Source organism: Labrus bergylta, chromosome 9 (assembly GCF_963930695.1).
Source record: "Labrus bergylta chromosome 9, fLabBer1.1, whole genome shotgun sequence".
NCBI lineage: Eukaryota > Metazoa > Chordata > Actinopteri > Labriformes > Labridae > Labrus > Labrus bergylta.
Genome location: NC_089203.1, coordinates 27,706,255 through 27,732,858, shown reverse-complemented (window position 1 = coordinate 27,732,858; position 26,604 = coordinate 27,706,255). Strand labels below are relative to the sequence as shown.

General features: G+C 40.5%; 1 protein-coding gene across 3 annotated transcripts in view; it reads left to right on the top strand.

Annotated features, from left to right (window-relative positions):
- The window catches only part of ldb2a (LIM domain binding 2a), a 112,725-nt gene that overhangs the window by 56,938 nt on the left and 29,183 nt on the right, over nt 1-26,604 (top strand). For all 3 annotated transcript variants that reach the window (XM_065958780.1, XM_065958778.1, XM_065958779.1), the window contains exons 3-4: nt 7,527-7,699; nt 23,017-23,139. In XM_065958780.1, the coding sequence (XP_065814852.1) occupies nt 7,527-7,699; nt 23,017-23,139 (296 nt within the window). The remainder of the gene's footprint in view (nt 1-7,526; nt 7,700-23,016; nt 23,140-26,604) is intronic.

Genomic DNA, 26,604 nt, shown 5'->3' with positions numbered 1-26,604 from the left:
ACACACACCTCCTCCTGACCACCCACCCACCCTGGGGGAAGGGGAGAAAGAGCATAATTCTAGCCAACAGAGTGTTGACTCTAAGATGGATTATTTCTGCTTGGAATCAGAGGCCATGTGCTGCTGGATAATGTGGCTGTCCCGTTTTTTTTTGTTTTTTTTTCTTCCCCTCAGCCGCGTTCTAATGATGGAGATTTGATGGGCAGCAAAAAATGTAGAGGAACAGAGAGACTTGTTCCAGTCGGCGAGGAATGAGAGGCTAAAGGAAAATCCCAACATGCTCGCCTTCATAATCCCAAAGTCAGGATTTAGACTTGTTTTGTTTTTTTCGCTTTTATTTAACAGTCTGATGTTGCTCAGGGTGTAGACTGGGGTCACTCTTGGTGGGATTACAAAGTCGATTCACCAACCCCAGTAAAAAGAAATATAGAACCAAACACTAAATCTATGATTTTGAGCTGATTCTAACATGTTTTACGATCTTGTTTTATTTACATGCAAGACAAAGTGACTTTAGGAAAGTGTTTCGGCTTGGTCTCTTAAATTTGCATTTGTTATTCCACCATTTGGGAAGGGAACATCTGGATGTTTCATTCAGTTATCCTGCTTTGAATTTATCTTCTCACAAAGTTCAGTGTTCCCCTCTTTTACCACATCATCTAGTAAGTTCTACAATTCACTTAGCAGACGCTTTTATCCAAAGCGACGTACATCAGAGAGTAAGGACAACACAAGCAAGGATCTAGAAAAAAAGGGAACAATGTCAGTAAGAGCAAACGATCAGCTTTGAGTCTGATTGGACACACAGGTGCTGACAGGAAGTGACCAGAGGCAAAGCACAACATTGAACATCTTATAAGTCGTCGCTATCAAACAAAAACCATCGTCATTACCATCATCATCATCAATAATATGGAGACCATCATCATTAAGTTAGTAGGTATTCATGAAAGAGCTGGGTCTTTAGCTTTTTCTTGCTAGTAAGTTATTTCTTATTGCAACATTTAGCTGAACTCCATTCTCCAGATGTATATTTTTCCTTATTTCTGCTTCTACCAGCTCACCTTATTCCGTCTGTACTTCTCTTTCCCCAGCACACACCTGCACCTCTGGCCTCTCACAGCACACACTCTTTACTGCACCAAGCTGTGTTTTTATAGTTTCTATACCTGGAAGGTTCTGTGTCTGTTTTAAATTCTTTCTTCATCAGTAGAATTTGTTTTTTTATAAATGTGCCCATCAAAAGACATCCCAACGTGGACTTTCCACCTGTGAGTATGTTTTCACAGCAGCAGGCTTTTTCAGTAATGACGTCTATCAACATGTTCAGAACCATCATGTTGTCCAATTACATCGGCACCAATCAGGTGCACTTACATGCAAACACACAAAATGTATAAACAAAATCAGAAGTAGGCGTAAAATAAAACAGAACATGCTGCACCACAATCTATGACTTTAGAGGAGGGCGACTAGCTCTCTGTCTTTCTCTCTCTCTCTCTCTCTCAATCTGTGTCTCCCTCTCTCCCCGTCTATCTCTCTAGCTCCCTCTCTCTCTCTTACACCCTGTCTGTCTCTCCCCCCTCTTTCTCTCTTACACACTTTCTGTCTCTCCCCCCTCTTTCTCTCTCCCCATCTCTCTCTCTCTCTCTCTTTCTCCCCATCTATCTCGCTCTCTCTTTCTCTCTCTCTCACCCCATCTCTCTCTCGTTCTCTTTCCCCATCTCTCTCTCTCTTAATCTCTCTCTCTCTCTCTCTCGCTCTCTCCCACCCCCATCTCCCCCTCTCTCAATCTCTGTCTCTCTCTCTCTCTCCCCGTCTATCTCTAATTCTCTCTCTCATGCAGCAGCAGAGCGAGCAATTGTCAGTTGGGGCGAGCAGAGATTGAGCACTAGTTAATGTTTTTTTTCTTTGACTGATAAAAAATTGAAAAATGAAAACGGCTAAACGAACACACCTCAGCAGCTGTTTACATACCGTACCTGTGTGTGTGTATGTTTCTGTTGAAAACACTTCAACTAGATAGTGAGCACCCTGTGGTGTAAAGGTGTTTAGAGCAGACTGGTACATGCTTCATAATATGTGGTGCTCTTTTGGTAATCTTTGTCATTTATTCAAATTGGCCAAACTACCTTCCGATCCCTGCATACCCACTGGTAACTGCTAAAGTGCTCCCGTGGGTGCAAGTAGCCCGGGTTGAGAATCAGACTGACATTAGCCCTACATAAAAAAAAAGAAGCCCCCTCATTCATTTTAATGAAGCCATTACGTTGATGCAGCAGGAGGCCTGAGCCGCAGCAAAAGAAGACTCATCCAACACTACGTTTAAAGATGGCTTACACTTCACCTGATTCAGCCTCTGACATGACATTTGGCTTTAACGCATTACTGGTAGATTTGTATGAAGTCTTAGATCTACTCTTCCCCCTTATGTACATGTTAAAATACACAGCAATAAAATACAAAATTAAAACAATAATGTAGCAATAAAAAATAAGACATGGAGAATAAAATAGTAAACAAATAGAATCATGGGTGAAATAAGGATTTCAGGAAGGAATATCGATTAAAATAAGCCTTCAAAAGTGATTTAGAAGAAGATACTGATGCTGATAGTCTGAGATCCTCAGGCGAGGAGCTGAGGAGCTCATGCTCGCTCTCCTTTTGGTTTTTTAAGTTTGAGGTGGGAACAGTGAGGAGGTTCCTGCCTCAGGATCTCAGGCTGCACACTGGATGGTAAGGGGCTCTGGAGCCAGACCATGAAGTGCTTTAAAAGTAAGAAGTACAACTTTAAAAACTATCCTAAAAGAAATCGGATGTGGGTGTAAAATAAGTTTCATAGCTCTTGTAGTACTACCTCACACTTACTTTATATTTTTTCTTCTACCATGTGTGTGAATGACTTTGGTTAACTTCTGTGTAAACCTATAGTTAAGCATAAGTGTCTTGCGTTATAAGAGTGTGACTACAAGATAACATCAAACATGCATTGTGTTCACAACTGCAAAGATATTCAACAGAAAACAAAGATCTTCATATTTAGGAGATGTGTCATTAAAAGTTCCTGGTTCAGATCCCCTGCTGTGCGTTTGAGTGAGTGAGTAGCACCTTATCCCTCAAGTCTCCGCTGGCTTTGCCCTCGAGCAAGTGGAGTTGCTCGTGTGGAACTGCCCGGTGATGTTTGGATGAAGCCTGTGGTCGCAGTGCAGCTCTCAGGCATGAATGTGTGCAGGAGTGTGAAGCAGGGTGGTGCTCAGAGTGAGTATCTGTGTTCAGCAGAAACCCTATAGATATATATAGAGAGAAAAAGGCTTCAAAGAACAGGATCTTTACCGAGGAATGTTGCTGCTCAGATGTGATGTAGCTGGTATGTGTGAGTCGCTCTACAAATGAAACGGAAATTGTAATATTTAGCTCATGCATGTTCCTGCAGAGGCGTCAGCTTTTGTCCCAATTGAAAGCTGTTTGACACAGCTGCTCTCTCCGACGGTGCTGTGCAGACGCATCGACATATGAAGTTGTGCATCTTTTCTGAGTAAAACCTGCACTTTAACATCTCATTTTAGACTTTCTCCTTGCATTATTCTGAAATAAAGTTCTGCAGAAAATCATTTTAACAAGTCATTTATGATGTATTGACTTCATTCAGACTTTACTTTTAGAGGTTAAGTTGTTCATTACTCGTTTGTCTACTGACCAAAATAACTGTGACTTCTTTTAAAGGCTGCACAGTCCAGTTCTTCATGCTTCTCACACATGCATTATTTTTTTTCTTTAGTTTTCTAAACTGGAGGTGGAGTCATGACCTATGACTGAAACAGAAACAGATCGATAGTAAGGGTACAGATCCATTCTGATGAAGATAAATCATTAAGTGTTGGCTTACTTTTTATTTAAAAAAAATATTATTTTTTAAATGGAGACATTCTGGCAAATTAGTCTCTTCCTTAAAGGCTTTAAATGTGATTTTTCACACTTACATGTAATAGAAATCAAGTATATCCTCTGAAAATAACTCTGTGAGTCATGACTGTCTACAATGGGTGTAACACCCGAGTCCCACTGTCTGTGATGTTTTCAGAGTCCTATCTTCACTTTGTTTACATCGCCGGGACGACCGGCTGACTCCTCCCCTCGTGTATAAAAGTTGTTTAATTGAGGGACTAGAGAAAAGAAGAATAACATACTGTACTCACTGCTTAACTGTGTTTCTAGATCACGCTCATTTCAGGTAAATTTACACGCAGTGTGAAGATACCAGCATAATAAAGATCGCTAGCATTAGCATGCTAACACAACAATGCAGCGCGAGTTGTTTTGGTTTCATGCTGGTGCTTAAGGGCGACACCTGCTGGATCAAAAAAATCACATATAAAGCCTTTAAGCATCATGAGTTGATTTTTTTATTTGCCAACCTTAAAGCACTATTTATTAGAAACAGGACTTTCTGCATGCTGGTCTGGTGGAAAGGACATGTGTTGCAGGATTTGAGGATTTTATTTAGGAGGTAGGCTGTGATCTTCATCAGTGTTGCAGAGGTTGAGAAACTCTAAGACAAAAAAGCTCAAAGCTGTAGAGCTGAAGTTTAGGTATGGTGCAGTTTTTATGAAATTAGAAGAAGACAGAGCTCCTTTTTAAAACCAAACTAAATAAAAAAAAACGTTTGTATTTGTCATCATCTCCAAGCTGAGGCAAGAGGGGCATCTCAGGACATGATTTCATAGTATAAATTACATCCATGCATTCAGGGATATGTGTCCTGCATGTCATCACATAGCATCCACAATGTAATGTGAAATGTAAAGCCGCTCTCTTCCCCTGCATCATCCATTCTTCTGCTTGAAGCCTGCGAACACAGAGGAGAGACAAACCAGACGAAGCCCGAGGGCTGCAGAAAAGAAACACACTGAAGACTCCTCTCCCTCCCTGACTCCTCCTCCTCCTCCAGTTTTCATCATGCAGCCTGCACATTGTCTCTTTAGGCTTCTGAAGAAGTTTGCATAGCAGAAGTTATCCGTCTTAATAATTCAGTTTAACGCTAAACTCCGTTGTGGAAATCGCGTTAGCCTGAAGAACGAGTGAAAATAATATCCTCTTTCCTCACTCATGAGTGTGATGATCGAGAGGTCCACATTCATGATGCTGTCAGTCACCTGTTGGAACGAGTTGACTCTACCTGGCTGCTCGGGAGGATTTATTTGACGCTTGTTTCTGGGGGGGAAAATCAGACTCAATTTAAAAATAAAGGATTGAGTATTTATCAGAGGTTGAGCAGGTTCTCTGAAGGCTGCAGAGCGTTCGGTAGTCGGTGAATCGATGGTTTCAGGACAATCCTTTCGTTTCTGTAAATCTATAATATGCCGGCTGCATTGAGAATCTTGTTTCATGAATTGATCACAAACAGAATGAATCAATAGCACATATTTAGCAGTCAGATTTCTCTCCTTTGCTACGGCACAGCTGTACTTTTTTTTTATCAATGATTGTGTAAGGAATGGTTTAGCACTTATTGTTTTTTGTGCTTTTCAGCCTTTAATGGGGTTTTGTAAAAGGGGAATATGAATGGATGCATGCTCTGTATTTTCTAATACCAACATTGCGTGTGCACGATTTGAGGATTTAGAAGACGAAGAAACCTGAAGTGAGTTTTTTCAGCGACTTCCAACATTTGCAGTGTTGCGAGCCGCCGGCTGTAATGAGTCCTGAGAGAAGAGTCAAATCAATAGACAGCAGGCTTAACAATCTCTAACGTGTTCTTGAGATGATTTTTTGTGTGATTGAAAAAGGGTCAGACAGAAAAAAAAGCTGAACATATTTGCTCTCAAATGTTTAATCAATTTCATTCATTTGAACATCTGATCAGTCTCCTGCTTCCTCCGAGAAGCTTAGACAGCCAATAAAAATGTTTATCCTGATTAATGAATCTACAGCAGATGTCCAACTATCTCCCCTTTTTTTTCTTCCCTTTTTTGGATTGTGTACTATTTATCTCCTTTGATTAGCTTGAATTGAATCCCGTATTTTAGAGAATGTTTGTTGAACATTCAGTCTAACATCTAGTACATGACATCATATCTGTGCCTGTTGTTGTGTTTTATATTTACAGCAACAAAGCTTTTGCGAAAAATCAGTGTACTTCTTGTGATGAAAGATACAACAGAAAACTCAAAGTATTTGGTCTTTTTCGATTCTTTGATTTTTGGAAATTTTTTAAAATCCAAAACAAAAAATGCCAACCAGAATTTACATTTTGAAATGTACTGAGAAGTATTTTAATATACCCGAGTCTCTATCAGGAGTCCTCTGTCAGATTTTTTGTTTTAGTGTCAGAGAAGGTGGAAGATGCATAAAGCGTTTGTTTGTGCTAAGAAGAAACATTAACTTGGATACTAACTGCCGTGTTGTGATGTATTTCTTAAACATGAGAAAACCAGTCACAAGATGGAAGGCGGGACATAAAGTTGAGAATAATTTGATTGGGTCGTTAGCGTCGACAAAACTCTTAAATTGGTCGAGAGATGAGTAAACGCCCCGGAGTGCAGGATGAGTCATCAGACATTTGAAACGTTTTCCAGGAAGAGAAAATACATATATGTTGATGTAAAAATGCTTTATAGAAATATACTGCAGATAAATGAACATGCAACAGAAGAACGCTGGATTATAACTGGAAAATATGTTTTTCATTTCATGGGGACGTCAAAGAAAGGTGTTGCAGATGAACATATTTATGTAAGCTATCTTAAGTTAAGCAACAGTTAGATATTCTTTGTTTTTTTTCCCTCCATTGCGGAAATTTTGAGAAAATTATTGGCAACACTCCCATGACTCGGTGTGAAATATTAAGCAAGAGCCATAATATGATTGTCTTAGCCTAGCATGAAAGAGCTAAAGAAGGGAGGACAAATCTGGCCATGCTTTTTCCAAAATAAAAATAAAAAAACCCTGACACCTTTCAGCCCTTCTTAAGCTCTTTTTTAAATCTATCTAATCTAATCTAATGCACCAACACACGCTAAGAAGAATCAGAGTAATGTGATTTTAACAATATGCTAGCTGATTCCCCTCGTTTTCAATACAACCGCTAAGCTAATCACCAGGCTCCAGCTTCACACTTGAGGGTATAAGAGGGGTGAGGGTGTAGAAAAAAGTGTCTGATACAACTATCAGGGAGGAATATCAGTTTCAAAATGCTGAACTATTTGTTATTTTGTCAAAACTGGAGCTAAGTATGTTATCAGCAGTAGTACCAAAGAAGTTCACGACCCAGCGTTTGATTCTAATTGAAAGAATAAAACCGGTGTTTACAGTAATCACAGTAGTAACCTCTTAATTGCACAGTCACTACTGAAGTAGAAGCTTAATCCCTATCACTTCAAACATCATCATCATATTGTATCAGGGATACTCTGTAGTATTGTCCTCCTCCTCGCTCTTCATGAAGCTCATCGTCTCCTCTCTGGATCGTTTCACATTTGGTTTCTTCTGTGTTTTAACACCCCGCTCTCTCTTTTGTCTCCCCGCAGCGATCGGCCGGACGTTGATCCCCCGTTACTTCAGCACGGTGTTCGAGGGAGGGGTCAGCGAGCTCCACTACATCCTCAAACACTCCAAGGAGTCCTTTCACAACTCCTGCATCACCCTGGACTGTGAACAGTGCACCATGGTCACCCAGCACGGGAAGCCGATGTTTACAAAGGTAACGCTTGACCCCTGGGAGTCTCTCACCATGAATAATTGATCACAAGCTATGATAATGGACCATGGCGCTGAGTTTAACTGGTTAGAGATCAAATCCTTACATGACCTTTTATTCATTTTTCCTGTTTCATTTTACCCCTATTCCTCCCTGGTGAAAAGAAGTGATGTTTATGGGAAGGTTTTTGTCTTTTTCCTGCATAAAATATAATGATCACGTGTTATCTGATTAGTTTATTTGAGTCTTAGATGTCTTATTTTAGAGGCCAGAAAGAGATAACTTACACTTCCTCATGATTCACAATGATCAAAGTCAATAATAGTCTGGTGATATAATTTAAATCTGTCGCTGTGATTATTTTACCGTCTCAAAGAGACGTAATTATAACATTTGATGTTTTGACTTTACATGCACAGATACTGGTGATGATATTCTGAGATCCAGCTCATAGTCTGGGACGGACAATGACTGTCCATGTTTTACAAACAATGGATGGATGGATTTTGGATGGATGGATTTTGGATGGATGGTTGGATGGTTGGTTGGATGGTTAGTTGAATGGATGGATGGTTGAATGGATGGATGGATGGATGGATGGCTGCTTGGTTGAATGGTTGAATGGATGGATGGATGATTGAATGGATGGATGGATAGATGGTTGGTTGGTTGGATGGTTGGTTGAATGAATGGATGGTTGGATGGCTGGCTGGTTGAATGGATGGATGGATGGCTGGTGGGATGGCTGCTTGGTTGGATGGTTGAATGGATGGATGGATGGATGGATGGATGGATGGATGGATGATGGATGGATGGTTGGTTGGATGGATGGATGGATGCTTGGATGGATGCTTGGATGGCTGATTGGTTGGATGGTTGAATGGATGATGGATGGATGGATGATGGATGGATGGATGGTTGGTTGGATGGATGGATGGATGGATGATGGATGGATGGTTGGTTGGATGATGGATGGATGATGGATGGATGGTTGGTTGGATGGATGGATGGATGGTTGGATGGTTGGTTGAATGGATGATGGATGGATGGATGGATGGTTGGTTGAATGGATGGATGGATGGATGAATGGATGGATGGCTGGTTGGTTGAATGGATGGATGGATGGATGGATGGATGGCTGGCTGGTTGGTTGAATGGATGGATGGATGGATGGATGGATGGCTGGTTGGTTGGTTGAATGGATGGATGGATGGATGGATGGATGGATGGATGGATGGCTGGTTGGTTGAATGGATGGATGAATGGATGGATGGCTGGTTGGTTGAATGGATGGATGGATGGATGGCTGGCTGGTTGGTTGAATGGATGGATGGATGGATGGCTGGTTGGTTGAATGGATGGATGGATGGATGGATGGCTGGTTGGTTGAATGGATGGATGGATGGATGGATGGATGGCTGGTTGGTTGAATGGATGGATGGATGGATGGATGGATGGATGGCTGGTTGGTTGAATGGATGGATGGATGGATGGATGGATGGCTGGTTGGTTGAATGGATGGATGGATGGATGGATGGATGGCTGGTTGGTTGGTTGAATGGATGGATGGATGGATGGATGGATGGATGGATGGATGGATGGCTGGATGGCTGGTTGGTTGAATGGATGGATGGATTTCCCAGGCAGGAGAGCTAATATTGCAGAGGTAAAGAAATATGTATTCTGTAGTAGATAACGATGTATTGTACAGATAACACCAAAATATATGAATTTCTCAGGGGGGAAGTATAATTATGACAGGTAGAAAATATATATTCAATAAAGGGATTTGTTCACAGATTGATTGATTCTAACACTCAAACCTGGTTTGATGTTTTAAGAGGCATCTTAACGGTTAAGGATACAGTATTATCCTTTAAAGAGGACATATTACCACCCTACTCCACCTTTTCAAACAGTCCCCTGTGGTCTAAATGAAACATCTGTGCTGTGCTTTGGTCAAAATATAACATGAATTAAGCACCAGAGGAGGTTTGTAACCCTGTATAAACCAGCTCTCTCAGAACGCTCCGTTTTGGTGTGTGTGTCTCTTTAAATGCAATGAGCCCCGCCCCCCCCCCCCGAGTTTTCCCCGAAGACATCACTCCTTCACTAACAAAAATAAAAATGGCCGACCTGCTCAAATGTTTTGCTCTAGTCTGGGGGTGGAGTCTATGGGTGGAGATACCAGGGGAGGGGAGGTTTTTTCTTTTACCAGAATCCCACTGTGACATCACAAGGAGAGCACATTTGAAACAAAGCATTTTTCTCTGTGTTGTAAGACTTATGCAGACCACAAACAAAGGACTGGATGGGTTTATTTCACATTTTGTGGTTCAGTAGACACTCAGGTTACCCAAATATATGTTCAAAAACACTGTGGAAGTGAATTTTTCATAATATGTCCCCTTTAAGAATTTATTACAGCAGTGATTCAGACTTTAACTGTGTGTTGAAATCGAGCATTAACAAGCACTCTACCCACAATCTCCAACTCCAAATACCTGGACTAACCAGGTATTTGGAGTTTAGAATTGATACAGGGAAATGTCACACACAGCCATATTTACCCTCTTCACTTATCAGCATTTTTGCTGAAGTCCACTGGCATTTCTCATGCTCAAGACGCCGACAGATTGTTAAGCCCTTGGGTACTCCAAAGGCAATGCTAGGGGGACATGAATCAGGTCTTTGAAGAGTGAGGTGCAGCTTCCAGTATAAGTGAGAAACAGGCAAGAGGCAGGAAATAGCAAAGGAAACACAAATTGCGCAGGTGAGATAATCCGAACCTGACACTGAGGTCTTGTGAAAAGCACTACAGCTGAGCTCATCTGCTTTTGTCTTTTGGGAGAGAATCCCCCTGTGAGCCCCGAGTGAATATCTGCTGCACCACTGTCTGATCCACATGGCTAGCTGACTCTTAACGCTCTTCTGCTGACTGTCTAAATGAATCTGAGGCCAGATACCTTGTCAGCGCCGAGCAGGCTGAGCTAAAGGGATTCCATGTTCCCTGTAGCATGAACCCTGAGCTTCAGCACCGGACCGGATTGTTCTGACATTAAACAGCTCTACGCCCTCTTGTTTTCGCGACTTGACAGTATGCACTCACTCCTGTGTGTGTGTGTGTGTGCAAGTATGTGTGTGTGAAGTGTGCAGAGTCTGAAATTAACTTTTTGGCTGACCTGCCACGGGCTATGGTACTGAAGAGAAAAAAAAAACATCATAGCAAAAGAAAATTTCCATTTTAGCACTTTTCTACTATCAAATATTTTGAGAAGAAATGGGGAAAAAAATGCACAAATCAGTCCAACTTTCACTGCTGTGATTCAAGACTTTCTATATTTCTATCTTTATTCAGTTTATTGATAATTAGGCAGCTTTGCCGCTCTGTTCTTGTTTTTAATGCTTTTGCTGTTTAATGTCTACAAGGTAAAGAGTCAGGATGAGTAGAGTTGGTTCCACGATGGATCACTATGGCACTTTTTGGAGAATACCTATTACTTCATCCAACAATCACACTGCACATATACATTTTGGTAAGATAAAGCTCCTACATTTTGTTGTGGCCACTGTGCAGTGTCACTCCAGCCCTGGATGCCGCAGGTGTCCAGTCACTCTTCCTAGTGTGCTCGCAGCACCATTATGTAGAAGAGTAAAAGCTCTTGAACAATCAGACAGAGACTATGGCTTGTGAATCGAGGATCTGTTTATTTCTCTTGGAACAGTTCCTATATAGTATCCCAATCATCCCATTATTGGCAATCATCACACTGGGCAATTACAGCATTTGTGCTATATAAAGACCATTTCCTAGAAGTTTCTTGGCCAGACGATCTGGTCTATTACCAGGAAAGGGTGGGTGGGTGTGTGTACGTGTATCAGAACATGATGTTATGACCTGGCTAAATTCAGAGTTTAGATAACCATTTGTTTGTGCCTGTTGCTTACCAGATTGTGTATTTCTGTTATGATTCAACCTTTCAAACTACAACAGTATCGGTTTAACATCGGCATCGCTCGATATCCGCCCTGTTGACCGACATCAGAAAATCTGCAAATAATATGCAATGAACCGATGTTAGTAGCCGATGTTTTCTGTTGTGTCGCATAAACGTAATGCTAACATCCAGTACAACTAACTACTAATTCAGAGAAGAGAGAAAGACGGGCATTGTGGGAGTCTTAAACCGAAAGAAGTCGTGAAGATAGGATTGGAACCCGCTGTCGGCTGAGTTGTTTTTAGAAACATTGGTTTCTTTCCCTGATATTCAAAATCGGTGACTCCCATTGTGTAGAAATAAAAACACTGAAGTGAGATGAAGAGACTGAGATCTCTTTGATTTAGTTTAAATTTGTTAAAAAAAAAGTCACAATAATACCTTACCGTTACTTCTTTGTAATTATTACCGACTGAAACCAAAAACTTAATGAAGGAGCCATGACGGTGTGTTTTTACCTCTGTTGATTATTTGTTGTGTTTTCCTCTTTGGGTTGGATATCACTTCCGGTTATTTGCAGTGGCCGATGTTTTACATGTTCAGTTTTGTGGCAGGAAGCTAGACAAAGAGGGTGAGTGGTTGTTGTCATGGTAATCATCTTTATCATATTCTTTTGGACCTTGTGTTTAGAATAGTTTTCCACTCTTTTGTTTAATAAATCAACAAATGTATCTGGATTTGAACGAGTCACAGTTACAGGCGCTCTTAGTGTGCAGCATTCTTCAATCTTAGCCACCACAACAATTCGTTTTTGCATTATTTTCTGTTATTTGGGAACGTTTTGGCTTGCTCAGATAAATTCTTCCATCAGAATCTTTCTTCATAAGATCTGTTTTCATCTTTATATACTAATAAATGTGAATTTATTGTCTAAAGTTTCTCTGATTAACAATCTTGTGTCGTGATTTTTCAGGGTCTGCTCAAAGAATATTGGAGACGTATTAAAACACTTGAAATAGAAATGATGCCCACATTTGTATATAAACATAAACCTGAGCTGTATCCCTCTGCCTCTACCGTATAAACATGTTTTAATTCTTTACATTTGTATATGGAAATGTAAATGAAGCAAATTGAAGCATTCAGGGCGTATTCTTTTCATCATTTACACATGAAAAAGTTTGGAAGTAGTGTAGGGCGGGACCTTTAATGTAGCGCTGCAGAGTCAAATCCTATCACCATTTTGGATGTGACAGGTGTTTACCTCAGTGTGTGTGTGTGTGTGTGTGTGTGTGTGTGAGTTAGTGTATATTTACACACATGACTGCACACATGTGGGTTTGTGTTGATGGGGGTTCACGGGGTCAGACCACATTTTCTGTACATTTGGAGGGAAGGTGATTTTGTATTCATGCGGTGGTTCATGGGTGGCGAGGGTCGGACATGTTTTGTTTGTGTGTGTGTGTGTGTGTGTGTGTGTGTGTGTGTGTGTGTTGTTGGGGGGGGGGTGTATGTCTTTGTGTGTATGGTGGTGGTGGGGATTATTGTTTTTGTTTTCATATCAGTAAATGAGAAAGAAACCTCCCCAATAGCACAAACAGGAAGTCTTTTTATGTTGCTGTTTTTTTTCTGTGTGTAAACAACGGCTTCCCAAAAGGAACAAAAAAAAAAAAAAAGAACATAATATATTACGAGTGTCCGATATTAACAGTACATAACAGAAACAGAACGGCCCAGGCCCGGTCAACAAAAAGCTAAATTTGATGCTCGCAGCGCTGCGCTCTTTTCATCTTCCCCCTAAATTGGATGAGAAGAATTAATTCATTAGAAAAAAAAAAAAAAAAAAAAGAATTCCAATAACTGAGCGTGTTCTCCCTGAGCTCCCAGCAGCAGCGAGCCTGCAGCTCTGGAGGCCCGAATCTCAATCAGCTCTGCCTCGCCTCGCTTTCCTCAACCAACCCCCCCCCCCCCCCCCCCCCCACTCCAACCCCCATCATCCTCCTCCACATCTCTCCCCCCTCATCCCCCCCATCCCCCTGCCTGACTCGCTCTCTCTCTCATTCTCCCCTCGCTCTCTACTCCACCGCTCTATCTCATCCCCCCCTTCTTCTCCTCAAACCCCCCACCCCCCCCCCGCACCAACCCTGCACCCTTTACACACAGACATGCACACACACACACACACCCACACACACACACATGCAGACACACAAACCTAGACTCTCACACACATACGCACACACACACACACATCCTTCATCCCTAGAGAAATCATCCCCAGCTCCCAACTCGCTCTCTTGCTCTCCCACTCACTCTCTCTTCTCTCTCTCTCTCTATCTCTCTTCTCTCTCTCTCTCTCTCTCTCTCTCTCTCGCTCTCTCTCTCTCTCGCTCTCTCTCTCTCTCTCTCTCTCTCTCTCTCTCTCTCTCTCTCTCTCTCTACCTCTATCTGTCTCTTTCTCTGCTTGTCTCTTCTCTCTCTCACTCTCTCTCTCTCTCTCTCTCTATCTCTCCCCCACTTCAACATTTCTAATTCAGATTTGGTTTGTTATTGGCATGGCACTGATTTATTATCTTTTTTTTTTTTTTGCACTGTAAGACATGATTCAGAAATAAAAACAATGTAGCCCCCAAGTTAGTTGTTGAGATCTAGGATGCTAAAAACACTGAACATGAGCGTTCATCCGATATCTTGTTTATTTGGCATTAGGAGAAGGTGGACGACTAATAACAAACACCAACATGAAGGTCAAGGGTAAAACAATAAAGTCTAAGAGTGATTTCCTGTTGTTGTCCTGGATGTAAACAGTAAAGAAGTATGCATTCAATAGATGTGCCAACATAATACTACTAACTAAACCAACACGATAGAGGCTGTACTCATCATTATTAGTCAGTGGTAGATATTTAAAACAACATACAGTGCAGATGTTAACCAGGTTGGTAAGCTTACACTTCTAGATTCAACATGTTATAAGTAATGGTTTGAAAATAGCACCTTCCACCTGCAAAATGCAAAGAAAATGTTGGATATGACAGTTTCAAATTTCACTTCCTTTTGCACGAAGATGGATTTAATTTTCATGAATAAATTCTAAAGTTAGCAATAGATCAGAGATAACATCTGTTGTATATATAATAATAATAATACATTTTATTTATAAGCGCTTTTCAAAAACTCAAAGACACTGTACAATTGTTAAAAAACAGAAAGAACAGCACAGTAAAGGACAGACTAACAGACACGGCAACATTACACACAAATCATAAAGACAACAACAATAAAGGTACAGATACAGAAAACAAAACATACATAACAATCATACATTAAAAGCTTCTTTAAAGAGGTGAGTTTTGAAAGTAGGAGGGTATATATATATATGTGTATATATATATGTGTATATATATACTATATTCCATAGTAATACTGTTATCGTCCCTCAAACTCGGTTTTAAATAGTTCTGCAGAGATTTTAGAAGCTTGACAAAAAATGTGAGTGTCACCTGTACAGTGGCCCGTCTGCATACAAGGAGTGGCCAGGTGAGAAAACTTAAATCCAACACCCAGTTGTAAGACACAAATCCAATTTCTTTTAGCCGGAGTTATTTGGCGATGAATAGAAAGAGAGCGGTTACTCTACGACCGATCACGAGCTAGTTGAACAATGACAGCAGATATTCTCATAGTTGTGCAGGTAAACTTCTCTGTGCCAACTTTTCATTCCAACACAAATGCGTCTTTTTATTTCCATTTTTTTTATTCATTTTTAATTTCAAACAGCAAAACCATATTTGCGTTTGTCTGCCAGAAAACATCGAGCAGAAATCACCACACACAATCTTTCATATCAGCTGTCGTTTATCTGCACGTCGTAATAATGTTTTTACAGCTTGTTTGTTCCATTTTGATGTACCTGAACTCTACATTTAGAAAAGCAGTTTCTAACGATTAGCCTGGAAGTACAAAAAAAAGGAAAGCATGAGTCCGAGGCTTCTTGGCCGCTTCCTCAAAACACCCACTTTGGTCGTCAGTAGTGGACAATTCTTCCAAATGTTTTGATTTTATTAAAAAAAGCAGATTTCAGATTTTAAGTAATTGATTAAGCTCTAAAGATAATCTGTAATAAGACACATGATCATTTAGGTACAGTTTTTTCAAAGCAAGTCTTACTCTTAAATATATAAAAGGGTACGCTGTACTGTCATTAAGCAAATTAAATCATTGATTAGAGATCTTTATCTATAAGATGTTGTTTGACAGCGCAATGCTTTCATCTTTATTTTGCACCAAAGAAGAAGAAAGAATGTGCTCTCCTGCTGTCTCCCCGTCGTCACTGCTCATCTACAGATTAACGAGCGGGTGGGGTTAACACACCGCTGAGCGCGCGGGGGGAGAGGGGGGGGGGGGGGGGGGGGGATGCTTCCTAGGTGCCGAGGAACAATGTGTGCGGGTTCACAGGGCAGCAAAGGTGTTGACAAGGTGACGCGGGGTGCCAATTTGACCAAAAGCCCCCCAACCTCCGAGCCGGCCCCGTTATCCCAGCGCCTCAATTCACTACCCAGCAGGCTTCGCTGTCCCTGGCCGGTGTGAGTTAGCTGAGAGGGCACGGCCCTCGTTACTGGTGCCCAGTTGGGAAGGGTCTCTGCATGCTGGGAGGTGAGCGAGGAGCAAGAGGAGAGTTCTTGACACGGCAAGCTCAGCTCAAGTGAATTTAATTCCCTGGGTGTGTGTGTGTGTGTGTTTTTTTTTGTGTGTAAAGAAATTGACTTGTTGAAGTGTTGTCCATGCTTTCTCCTTTTCTGAGCTTTGCTTTGATCTGTAGTTTCTTTACATTTTAAGCCTGTTTGATGATTTGATTTAGTATTTGTTAAGAGGCTATAAGTGGGGATAGTCGACCCCTTTTTGCAGCGTTCATAAAAATCAGATCTGATTGAATAATATGTCTTAACACATTGAAAAGTGGCCTGAACATATCTCATTATTGTAAGACTGCGTGCGTTCCTGACTCCTGCTGGTGAATATAAAAAAAAGAATCAAAGTTACTGATTATCACTCATCACAACAAGCTGCTCACATTTCTTTTATTGCTGCAGATCAGGATTGGTTTCACCTTTTTCACTGCACTGCATGTCGTTATGTATGCTTCAGGTGTGCATTCACATAAATGAATAAGTGTCTGTTTGACTTACACATTGGTGAGTAGTCACTCCTTTTGATAAGTCGTTAGAGGATGTAAAATGTTGCTCTTTGACGTCTTTGTTGAATTCCTCATAGAGGTCTATGACACTCAGGAACCTGTTTTTACAAACTGTTTGCAGGAGTCCCAGTTTGTTTTTATTGGGGTTTTTTGTGCACTGATTATAGACTATATTACTCAGATTGGGAATACTTGGTTAAACAAAATGTAACCTTTATTGACAGAAGACAGTAGACACTTAGAAAACAACGAGGGAAGGCTAACAGCTAAAACACTTGAATTACTTTGTGTTGTGTGCATCTTAATACATGACCTCTTTATTCTTCAAAAAAAATGTATTGATGTTTTAAAGCTCTTATAATATCTCTACAGATGTAAGTTGGTTGTGACGTTGCAGTCACACTCAGACTCGATACTGCATAGCATTGCAATATTTTGGGTGGCCATATTATTCAGATTGATGGCCGCCAAGTGTCGATATTTTTATTATTTTAATAGCAGACATGATTTTTCAAATGTTTAATTGCTGAAGGGGTTGCACAATTCATTTTGAACGAGCTGCATTGTTATAAATTCCTGCAGGTGTCCAGTCGTCCGTACATGTTTGTGTCCAGTTCAGTTGGATTAGACTGAAATACTAACAGTACTAACAGATTGTGAGGAGCACGCAGCCTCTTTCAGAGTTTGACTTCGGTCGGTCAGTCTGAGGACTCGACTCCCACTGTGTAGAAATAAAAAGACTGAAGTGAGATGAAGAGACTGAGACTGAACAGTTCTTGATGTAGTTTAAGTTTGTGGACATAATAAGCAGCTAAAACATTTCAATCTTAATATCTTGTATCGCAATGCTCAGCATATCACAAAATGTTTAAAATCGCAATAATATCGAATCATGACTCAAGTATGGTGATAATATAATATCATGGGGCCTCTGGTGATTCCCACCCCAAGAAGACTGCACCTTGATGATGTTAATCAATGATTCATTGATGAATTGGAATATTATAGTTTAGTAAATAAAATAAAAAAATACCAAAAAGATATGTTTTGACTTGCATAGAAAGTAAACTAAGAACACTATCATACGTCTGTTTGAGGAGCTGCAACTTTGGCTTAAATTTCTGCTCCTCACTTCACAGTGGGGACACTCGACTGGCAAAAATTGTTAAATTTTCAAAGCGGGCGGCCCAGGTTCGAATCCAGCCTGTGGCTCCTTTCCCGCATGTCATTCCCTACTCTCTCTCTCTCCCTGATTTCTGACTCTATCCACCGTCCTATCCCTCCATTAAAGGCACAAAAAGCCCAAAAATAAATCTTCAAAAAAAAAAAAACACAACTACTCACTGATTCTTCAACATCTGCATCACAGGAAGTTATCCAACTTCAACACTGTAACATTTGAACACTCTGAAAAACTAAAATAAATAACAATTAGTAGGTAGAAAATATAAATATGTTAAATAACAAAAAAAACTTTAAAAAAAACCTGAGGTCAAAACAGTGTAACCCGGCATGCGGCACAGTAATCGTATCATTTAGATTATCTTGTTTTCTTGAAGTAAAAAATGATTTGAAATCAAAACTGGATGACTTTCCCGTCCCTCCTTTATAGTTTGTTAGGCTGGTATCAGTCACTAGTTCATTACAGTAATATGTAAATGAAGGATAACCAACAGTATAAGCTGTGAAGCTCTAAACATACACAGAAGGTTGAGTTCAGTTACAGTATATTAAAACGTGTCCGCAGCCCGTTGCTGTAATCGATCATATTTTGTCAACTTTACTCCCATTAATATTCACCAGCAGCTGTGCTGAATGCTCATAATAATCGATTTAATGACCTTCAGCTCCTCTGTTGTTAATTGATTGTCATGTTTGGGGTACAGTATTGAATAGTGTCTCAGCAGCAGGACGCTGTTATTCTTCCCCGCTCCGTGGAGCCGGAGATCCCCTCGGTCTCGGCCCGCGTTGTGTGGAAGATTTATGACCCTGCTCTTAAATCAATGGGGACTCTCTGTGAGGGGGGGCTGTGTCGTTTAATGGAGCACTTTTTAATTCAAGGGGGATTTTCCTCCTCTTCGTTTTCTTAGGGGAACACTATTTAGCTCCTATAAGATCGTGCCATTGTGGAAAATTTGAACTGATTTTAACTAATTCTCTCTCAATGTGGAGAAATAAACAGCTTTTTGTGATTAAATCCACACCGCAATGTGTTGGAGAAGGCGCCTTCGGTTGCATTTTTCTTCTTTGCAAAATATCTTTGCGCCAGCAGCAGTAAGTTCTTTTCTTTTAGTGGTTCTGATGTGACTGGTTTGTCATATAATTAATCAATTACAGAGACGTACAACGCCTGTGGAAAGAAATTAGTATCAGTGAATGATCACTAAATACAAATTTAGCTTTAAGAAAAATCAATCAATTGAGCGGTGTTTTTACTGTAGGCTAAAGCAGTGATGATCAACTGGTGGGTCGGGACCTAAAGGTGGGTCGCGGAGCTGTGTTCAGTGGGCCGCGTTGCATGTGCCTGGAAAAAAAACCTGTTTGTCAAGCGCTTTTTCAAATATGTTTGTTTTGTTCAGTTTGTTGCTTCCTTCAGATGTTTAGTGCAAAACATTTTTCAGAAGCTGCAACCTGCAAAAACTGCACAATTTTGCATTAAATAAATCTGATTGGTTAAGAAAATATCAGAAATTTGGGTCGCAGTTTTTTCAGGGAGGAGTTGGCGGTGGGTCTTGAGGCTAGACGAGTTCAGAACCACTGAGCCAAAGCACCTGGAAAGCATCAACTAGGGCCTGACTGATATGTGATTTTTGAGACTAATACCGATATCGATATATCGGCTGATATCTTTCTTAGATTTATGTTCTATCTGTAGAGATACATAGATATACATTTACACATTTTTTTTGCGTTCAACCATCAAATGCAGTTATTAAACACTTGTGGAAAAGATTTATAACGAGGACAAGATGGTCACTTTATTTGATAGTAACTGTGCATGTATGTTCAGCACCGCTCAACACTCTGCAGAGTGATGATGCTTTTTGTGATCCATATATTTGATCAATTGCTAGTGTAATACAATGAATTTAAATGCTATTTGACTGGTGAATAAATCTAGTAATATCAGCACATATCTGCAATAAAATGAGCCGATACTGACAGACATTGGAGAAGCTAATATCGGCTGATAGTATCTGCCGGCTGATAAATCGGTCGGGCTCTAGAAGTTATTTCACTGCTACTGGGTAAAAAACACAAATCTACCAAACAGTGCACTTTCAGGAGCGGCGTAAAGAACGACTTATTCCCTCGCACATGCCAAAGTATTCTGTCTTTGATTGGTTTCAGCGCGCCAGAGGGCATGAAACTCATCCACACACATAATGAACACGATGCATTCAATTTATTAAAAAAAAGGAAAACACAGAAGTTTGTGGTTCTTTTTGTTTGTTTGTTCACCTTTCAATAGCAATTTAGGGACAGGTGGATTAATTACAACATTCAACGTGTGCAGGAACCCTGAGGGGTGCAGAGTCAGAGCTTAAATATTATGCATGCATAAGTTTGAAATACACAAACTCTCTTGTTTTTTAATCTTAAGGGTACTTTCTTTTTTGCAAAACAATGAATATAAGTGGATTTTAAGTGAATACAAACAGCTCTTTTTTTAAAGATCGTCCAATGGGCTTTAAATCATTCAGTCAGCTTTGAAGGAAGAACAAGACTTTTCTGAAGCTGTAGAGCATCGGTTCACTACTCTGGGTGTCGGACACATGAGGTCTCTAAGTAAAAAAAAAGGTTTGGGACAACCTTCCTCAGAACTTTCTGTTGTTCAGTTAGGGAACATTTTAAAAGCAAAACAGTTTCACATGACAGGGATTCATTTCACCACCGGTTTGAGTTCTTAGAAAGTTGTTGTTTAAAGCGCGGTCGACTCTTCCTGAACTCAGAGGTCAGCTGCAGGACAAAAAAAAACAAACAACAACAACAGTTTTCATCGTCCATTAAAACACCACGGATTAAATCCAAACATTGCTTTAGTCTAATCCACACTTATCTCGCTCAGACAAGCCCCTCGTCCAGCTCATGTGTTCTTTATATAAAACACAATATCAGCACTGAATGTAGACAGCAATTAAACAGACGTGTTACCCTCTCTACATTTAGTTTAAATAAATACATTTATAACCCAAAAGTTTCTCATTTTGTTTTAAACCTCTGGGGGAAAAAAATCCTGATGCAAAATCACAAACTCTGACCAGGAAATCAAAAAACACAACAAGCTTCATGAGCACGCTGAATCAAAATACAATAAGAGATGAACAAGAGAATATACTTTACTTTATACTTTACTTTAGGCTTTATATGTGATTTTTTTGATCCAGCAGATGTCGCCCTTGAGCACCAGCATGAAACCAAAACAACTCGCGCTGCATTGTTGTGTTAGCATGCTAATGCTAGCGATCTTTATTATGCTGGTATCTTCACACTGCATGTAAATTTACCTGAAATGAGCGTGATCTAGAAACACAGTTAAGCAGTGAGTACAGTATGTTATTCTTCTTTTCTCTAGTCCCTCAATTAAACAACTTTTATACACGAGGGGAGGAGTCAGCCGGCCGTCCTGGCGATGTAAACAAAGTGAAGATAGGACTCTGAAAACTCTGAAAACATCACAGACAGTGGGACTCGGGTGTTACACCCATTGTAGACAATCATGACTCACAGAGTTATTTTCAGAGGATATACTTGATTTCTACATTTAAGTGTGAAAAATTGTGTATTATTATTTGGTCGGGCGTTTATCTTTTTCATTTAATGCACAGTTAGTAGTTTAGAGTTAGTTATGTTTCTTCTCCCAAAGTATTAACTAGGTTAGACATGCATAAAAAGGTTCAGATGTTATGTTGTAGCCTGCGTGTTTACAATGTGCCACGTTCAAATAAAGCACAAAAGCGTTGACGTCAATGTGAAAAAGCGAATGTGCAGCAGCTGTTTTCGTTGTTGTTGGTTAAAATGAGCATTTTGCTTTTAAAATGTTCCATATCAGTAGTTTCTGTTTCAAAATGGGAATAAGAACACTCTTTATTTGTTATAATCTCAGTTGGTAAAATAACCAACGAAATGCAGCACTGCACAAAACAGTGGGAGCACTATACAGGTTTCCACATTGTCAGTCAAGACGGGAGGGAAGCAGCTCTGCATTCAGGGTTTTTTTTTTTTTTTTTTTTGGAGCAGTTGAGCTTCTATTTATTCTCTCTCTTTTTTTTTTGGGACTGAGTGTGTTGGAGTTATCGTAGGAGCACGTGGCCAGCAGGGGTGGGTGGGTGGGTGGAAAGTGGGGAGTGAGGGTGAGGAGGGTTGGGGGGGTGGATGTGGTGGTGTGGAGGGGGGGGGGCGGGGGTTGCAGTATGGCCGCTAGCCTCTTTCTTGCTGATCCTCAGGAGACCATCTGCGCTGGGGGCATTGATTAGAGTGTGTCTGGTGGGATTACATCTTTGCCGTTGCCATGCCAACTAATCAGCTGATTTTTTTTTTCCCCCCTTCTCTCTGTCTGTCTCTCCATTTCTCTCTCTCTCTCCTCTCGCTCGCTGGTTGTCACAGCAACGAAATACGGGAGAAGCGCGAGGGCCCCGGCAAGCGCTGAATCCAGCTAAAGGGGCGAAAAAAATGTTGTTTTTTTTCCCTTGCTGTTTCTGTCTCTGTCTTCCTCCCTCTCTCTCTCTCTCTCTCTCTCTCGCTCGCTCTCTCTCTCTCTCTCTCCTCCTAATTGGCAACTCTCTCTGACCTGAAGTTCTTTTGTCTCTGGTGTAAACACACCCTTCTCCAGATTACATTTATTTTCACATTTTAGAAATATGGATGGTTGGAGAGGCCCAAGGACAGATGCTCAGAATGAGGGAAGTGAGCAGAGTAAATATGAGCAGCATAATAGCTCGCTCTGTGCTTTAAAAAAAAAAAAAAAAGAAGAAAATCCTTGAACAAATTCCAAGTCGGAGACGAAACCCTTCCAGAGTTTTTTTTATCAAAATCACGCCTGGCCTATAAACACTTGATTTCTGTTTTGTCTGAGTCCAAATCAGCTGACGCTCGCCTGCCAGCCGGTGGAAGATTACTGAGAGTGAAATATCTGGCTGAGGAGGAATTGTAAAAGTAACACTCACTCTGTGATCTTTGTCCAGGTCTGTACGGAGGGACGTATGATACTGGAGTTCGCCTTTGATGATCTGATGAGGATCAAGACGTGGCACTTTACCATTCGGCAGTACCGAGAGCTCATCCCCCGCAGCATCCTCGCCATGCACGTGAGTGTGACATCATTAGCACGCGACGAGAACTAAGAAAAAAAAAACTGTTTGTTTGTTTAAAGTGTCACTTCTTGACTCCTAACGAGTGTCTTTGCACTCTTCCAAGACTCTTTTTTTTACCAACTATATTCATGAGCATATGAGATTTAAACGCCAACAAAGCAGTTTGGAGGGATTTTTTTGCAAGCCAATTTATTTGCAGACATCAAAGGCCACAGAGGATAAAAAAAAGCCCTTGTCTGTAAAAGAAGAGAGGAAGAAAAAAAAAAAAACAAGGTCGAATGAATAATCTCCTTAATTCCACTAAGTGTAACACACATTTAGTCACCGGAGCCGCCGTGGAGTGAAGCTGGAGCAAGCAGAAGGAAATTCTTTTCTAGATAGTGTTGAAATGAAGCTGCACCAAAAAAAAGAGGAAAAATAAATGAAGGAGGGGAATGTATACTCTGAAACAAACCTATCAAAAACTATAATCAAATCTACCTTCATGAAAATAACAAAAATATCTTATTAAAGGCTTTATATGTGATTTTTCACACTTAAATGTAGAGATCAAGTATCTCCTCTGAAAATAACTCTGTGAGTCATGACTGTCTACAATGGGTGTAACACCCGAGTCCCACTGTCTGTGATGTTTTCAGAGTTTTCAGAGTCCTATCTTCACTTTGTTTACATCGCCCGGACGGCCGGCTGACTCCTCCCCTCACGTATAAAAGTTGTTTAATTGAGGGACTAGAGAAAAGAAGAATAACATACTGTACTCACTGCTTAACTGTGTTTCTAGATCACGCTCATTTCAGGTAAATTTACATGCAGTGTGAAGATACCAGCATAATAAAGATCGCTAGCATTAGCATGCTAACACAACAATGCAGCGTGAGTTGTTTTGGTTTCATGCTGGTGCTCAAGGGCGACATCTGCTGGATCAAAAAATCACATATAAAGCCTTTAAGAGAATTAGCTTCACAAACTGCAACTTAAAAATGATAATCATAATGTTTATTCAACACCTAGTTTTGACAAAGGCTGAACTTTTTAACCTCCATGAATTTTTAGGGTGTGTGGCAAAATATTTGAGTAATACTGAAGGTGAATCATCGAGGTTTCCCCTCATTTAAGATGATGTCGACTTCCTAAAAAGAGCAAAAATAAATCAACAAAGGTCGGATGATTCTCAGCACAAAGTGTTGGTGAAGAGGGTTGAGATCATTGTCTTGAATTGTCCAAGAGAAACCGTCCAAGAGTTTTCATCTTGAGACTGTGTTGTGTTAATTAGTCCACAGCTTTGGAGTGAAAAAGCTCAGAGGAAAACCCAGCGGGACTCGAAGGAATAGACGGTCAGTAGAGCGAGTGTGGTCGGGGTCCAGTGGTCCAGTTCAGCAGAGATGTTATATGAGAGGGTGAACGTCCAATAAGAGATTTAGAGATAGAAAGATATAGGGTTATGAATCTTATGGCAGCAGTTGTCAGTCACATCTAAAAATGTAACTAATAAACCTGAAACTGGATGGATCGCCTCAAGGGGCCGAACCACAGAGCTGTATAGTTCGATACGCCTCAAGGGTTAAAAAAGAAGAAACTCTACTGATCTCCTTTCAGACCGGCGGCATCTCGTTACATTATTGTGATAATAATTTAACACGTCCGTCACATGTCTGAAGAAGCAACGATCCACAGAGGTCAGAGCTGATGACTCGTCCTCAACGCTGCACACAGACGAGGTGTGATTTGAATGTTGATAGATTGTTGTGAAGAGCGCAGCAGCACAGTACTCAAAACACAAATGATATGTTCTGTACGTCTGTTTTTACTTGATTAAGATGGCTGTTATAGCTTTAACAGAGATGATCATCTCTGCTATAAGAAGAAAAAAACATTCTGATAAGCTAAACAAAAATAGGAAGATTCTTCTCTTGTGACATCATTTATAACCTTTATTTTAAACGCTGTGCAAACAGGACACATGAAGTCAAAAACATATCTACAGCAACCACAAGAATCTTTGAATATCGTTCATTTTCTACTTTAAGATAATCTAAGGCAGACGCGGGAAGCAGCGATTTACATTACTCGCGTTACTTTTTTGTGACATTTTTGAAGTACTTCTTAAAATCTGTAATTCATGAGCGGTTCTAGGCAGGGGCCAACAGGGGCAGGGGCCAACAGGGGCCAGTGCCCCTGTAACACTGATCTCCCCCCTGTGGCCACCCCTCCTAAAGGAAGAGCCCCCCTAATAACACTATACAGTATTTGACTCAACAACCGGAATCACAATCTAGTATTAAATTCTGTTTCTGAAACAAATATAAATCATGGTATTTAATGATGTGGGCTATTATTTGGCATATTATATATATGTTAAAGTGATACTCTTTGTCTATTTTTGACCTGGGTTTAATGTTCCCCTCTGACAAAACAACTGGCCCCAGTTTGGCCCCCTCAGTAAAAGTGGTCTAGAACCACCACTGCTGTAATTTGACTTTTACTTAAGTAGGTTTTGTTTCAAGTATCGTTTTGGCTAAATGTTGAAATCAAATCCGTTACGGCTCCGTGCACCCTCGTCCGTCGACACCCACAGACTGCGTCGTCAGAGCAGCCGGAGTGTCAAGACAAAGGAATTCCCCGCTGTAATTTCACAAATTCAAATCACGACAGCGCGAGATAATACGATGTATTTGGGATTAAACCATTTAAAACATGTAAACAAACACACAAACAGGCTTTTTTTTCTGAAACGTCAAAACTGAGTCTTTTATTCTGAAAATACACCAGATGTTTTAATGTTGGTTTCGCTGTCTGACTTCCTGTCCCGCTCGATCTTTTCTGTGGTAAATTGATGCTCCGGGCTCCACAATCCTGAATTTAGGCGTAATGAAGAGACTTACTGGAGAAGAAGTTTTAACAGCTATAATCAAAGCTTTAATGATGACATACTGTATGTTTCAAACTAAAAGTTATGCGGTCTGTTAGACAAGAGGAAACCTTTATCTCATGTAGAAGGTGAGAGCTAGTAAAGCTATAAATCAATCCTCTCATGTTTGGAAAATAAGCAGCAGGAAACATTTGAGTAACCTCTGAAATTTTTAAAATATTCACAAATTAGAAAGAATGAAGAAGCCAGAAAAACAATAACTTGTAGTGCTCTTACATGAGCTTCAGTTTGTCTGCAGCTCAGGTGCTGCACATGCAGATGCTTGATTAACAAAAACAAGATCCATTCCCAATATTTTCTACTTACCCCCATGGACCTGAAGGTCTGTGTAAGAGGCAGCTTCACCGCTTTAACCAGCTTCTTCTGCTTTGGCCAAACCTTCACATGAATTTCACTCACCGATAAATTGGCCCCTCTGGGCATTCACGCTAATTCCTGGAGAGCGCGATGTTGCCGGGTATTGTGGGTCCTGGACAGATCTTATGTGAGTTCAGTCTTTTGATCGCAGCCGGGACTAATGAAAGCAGATA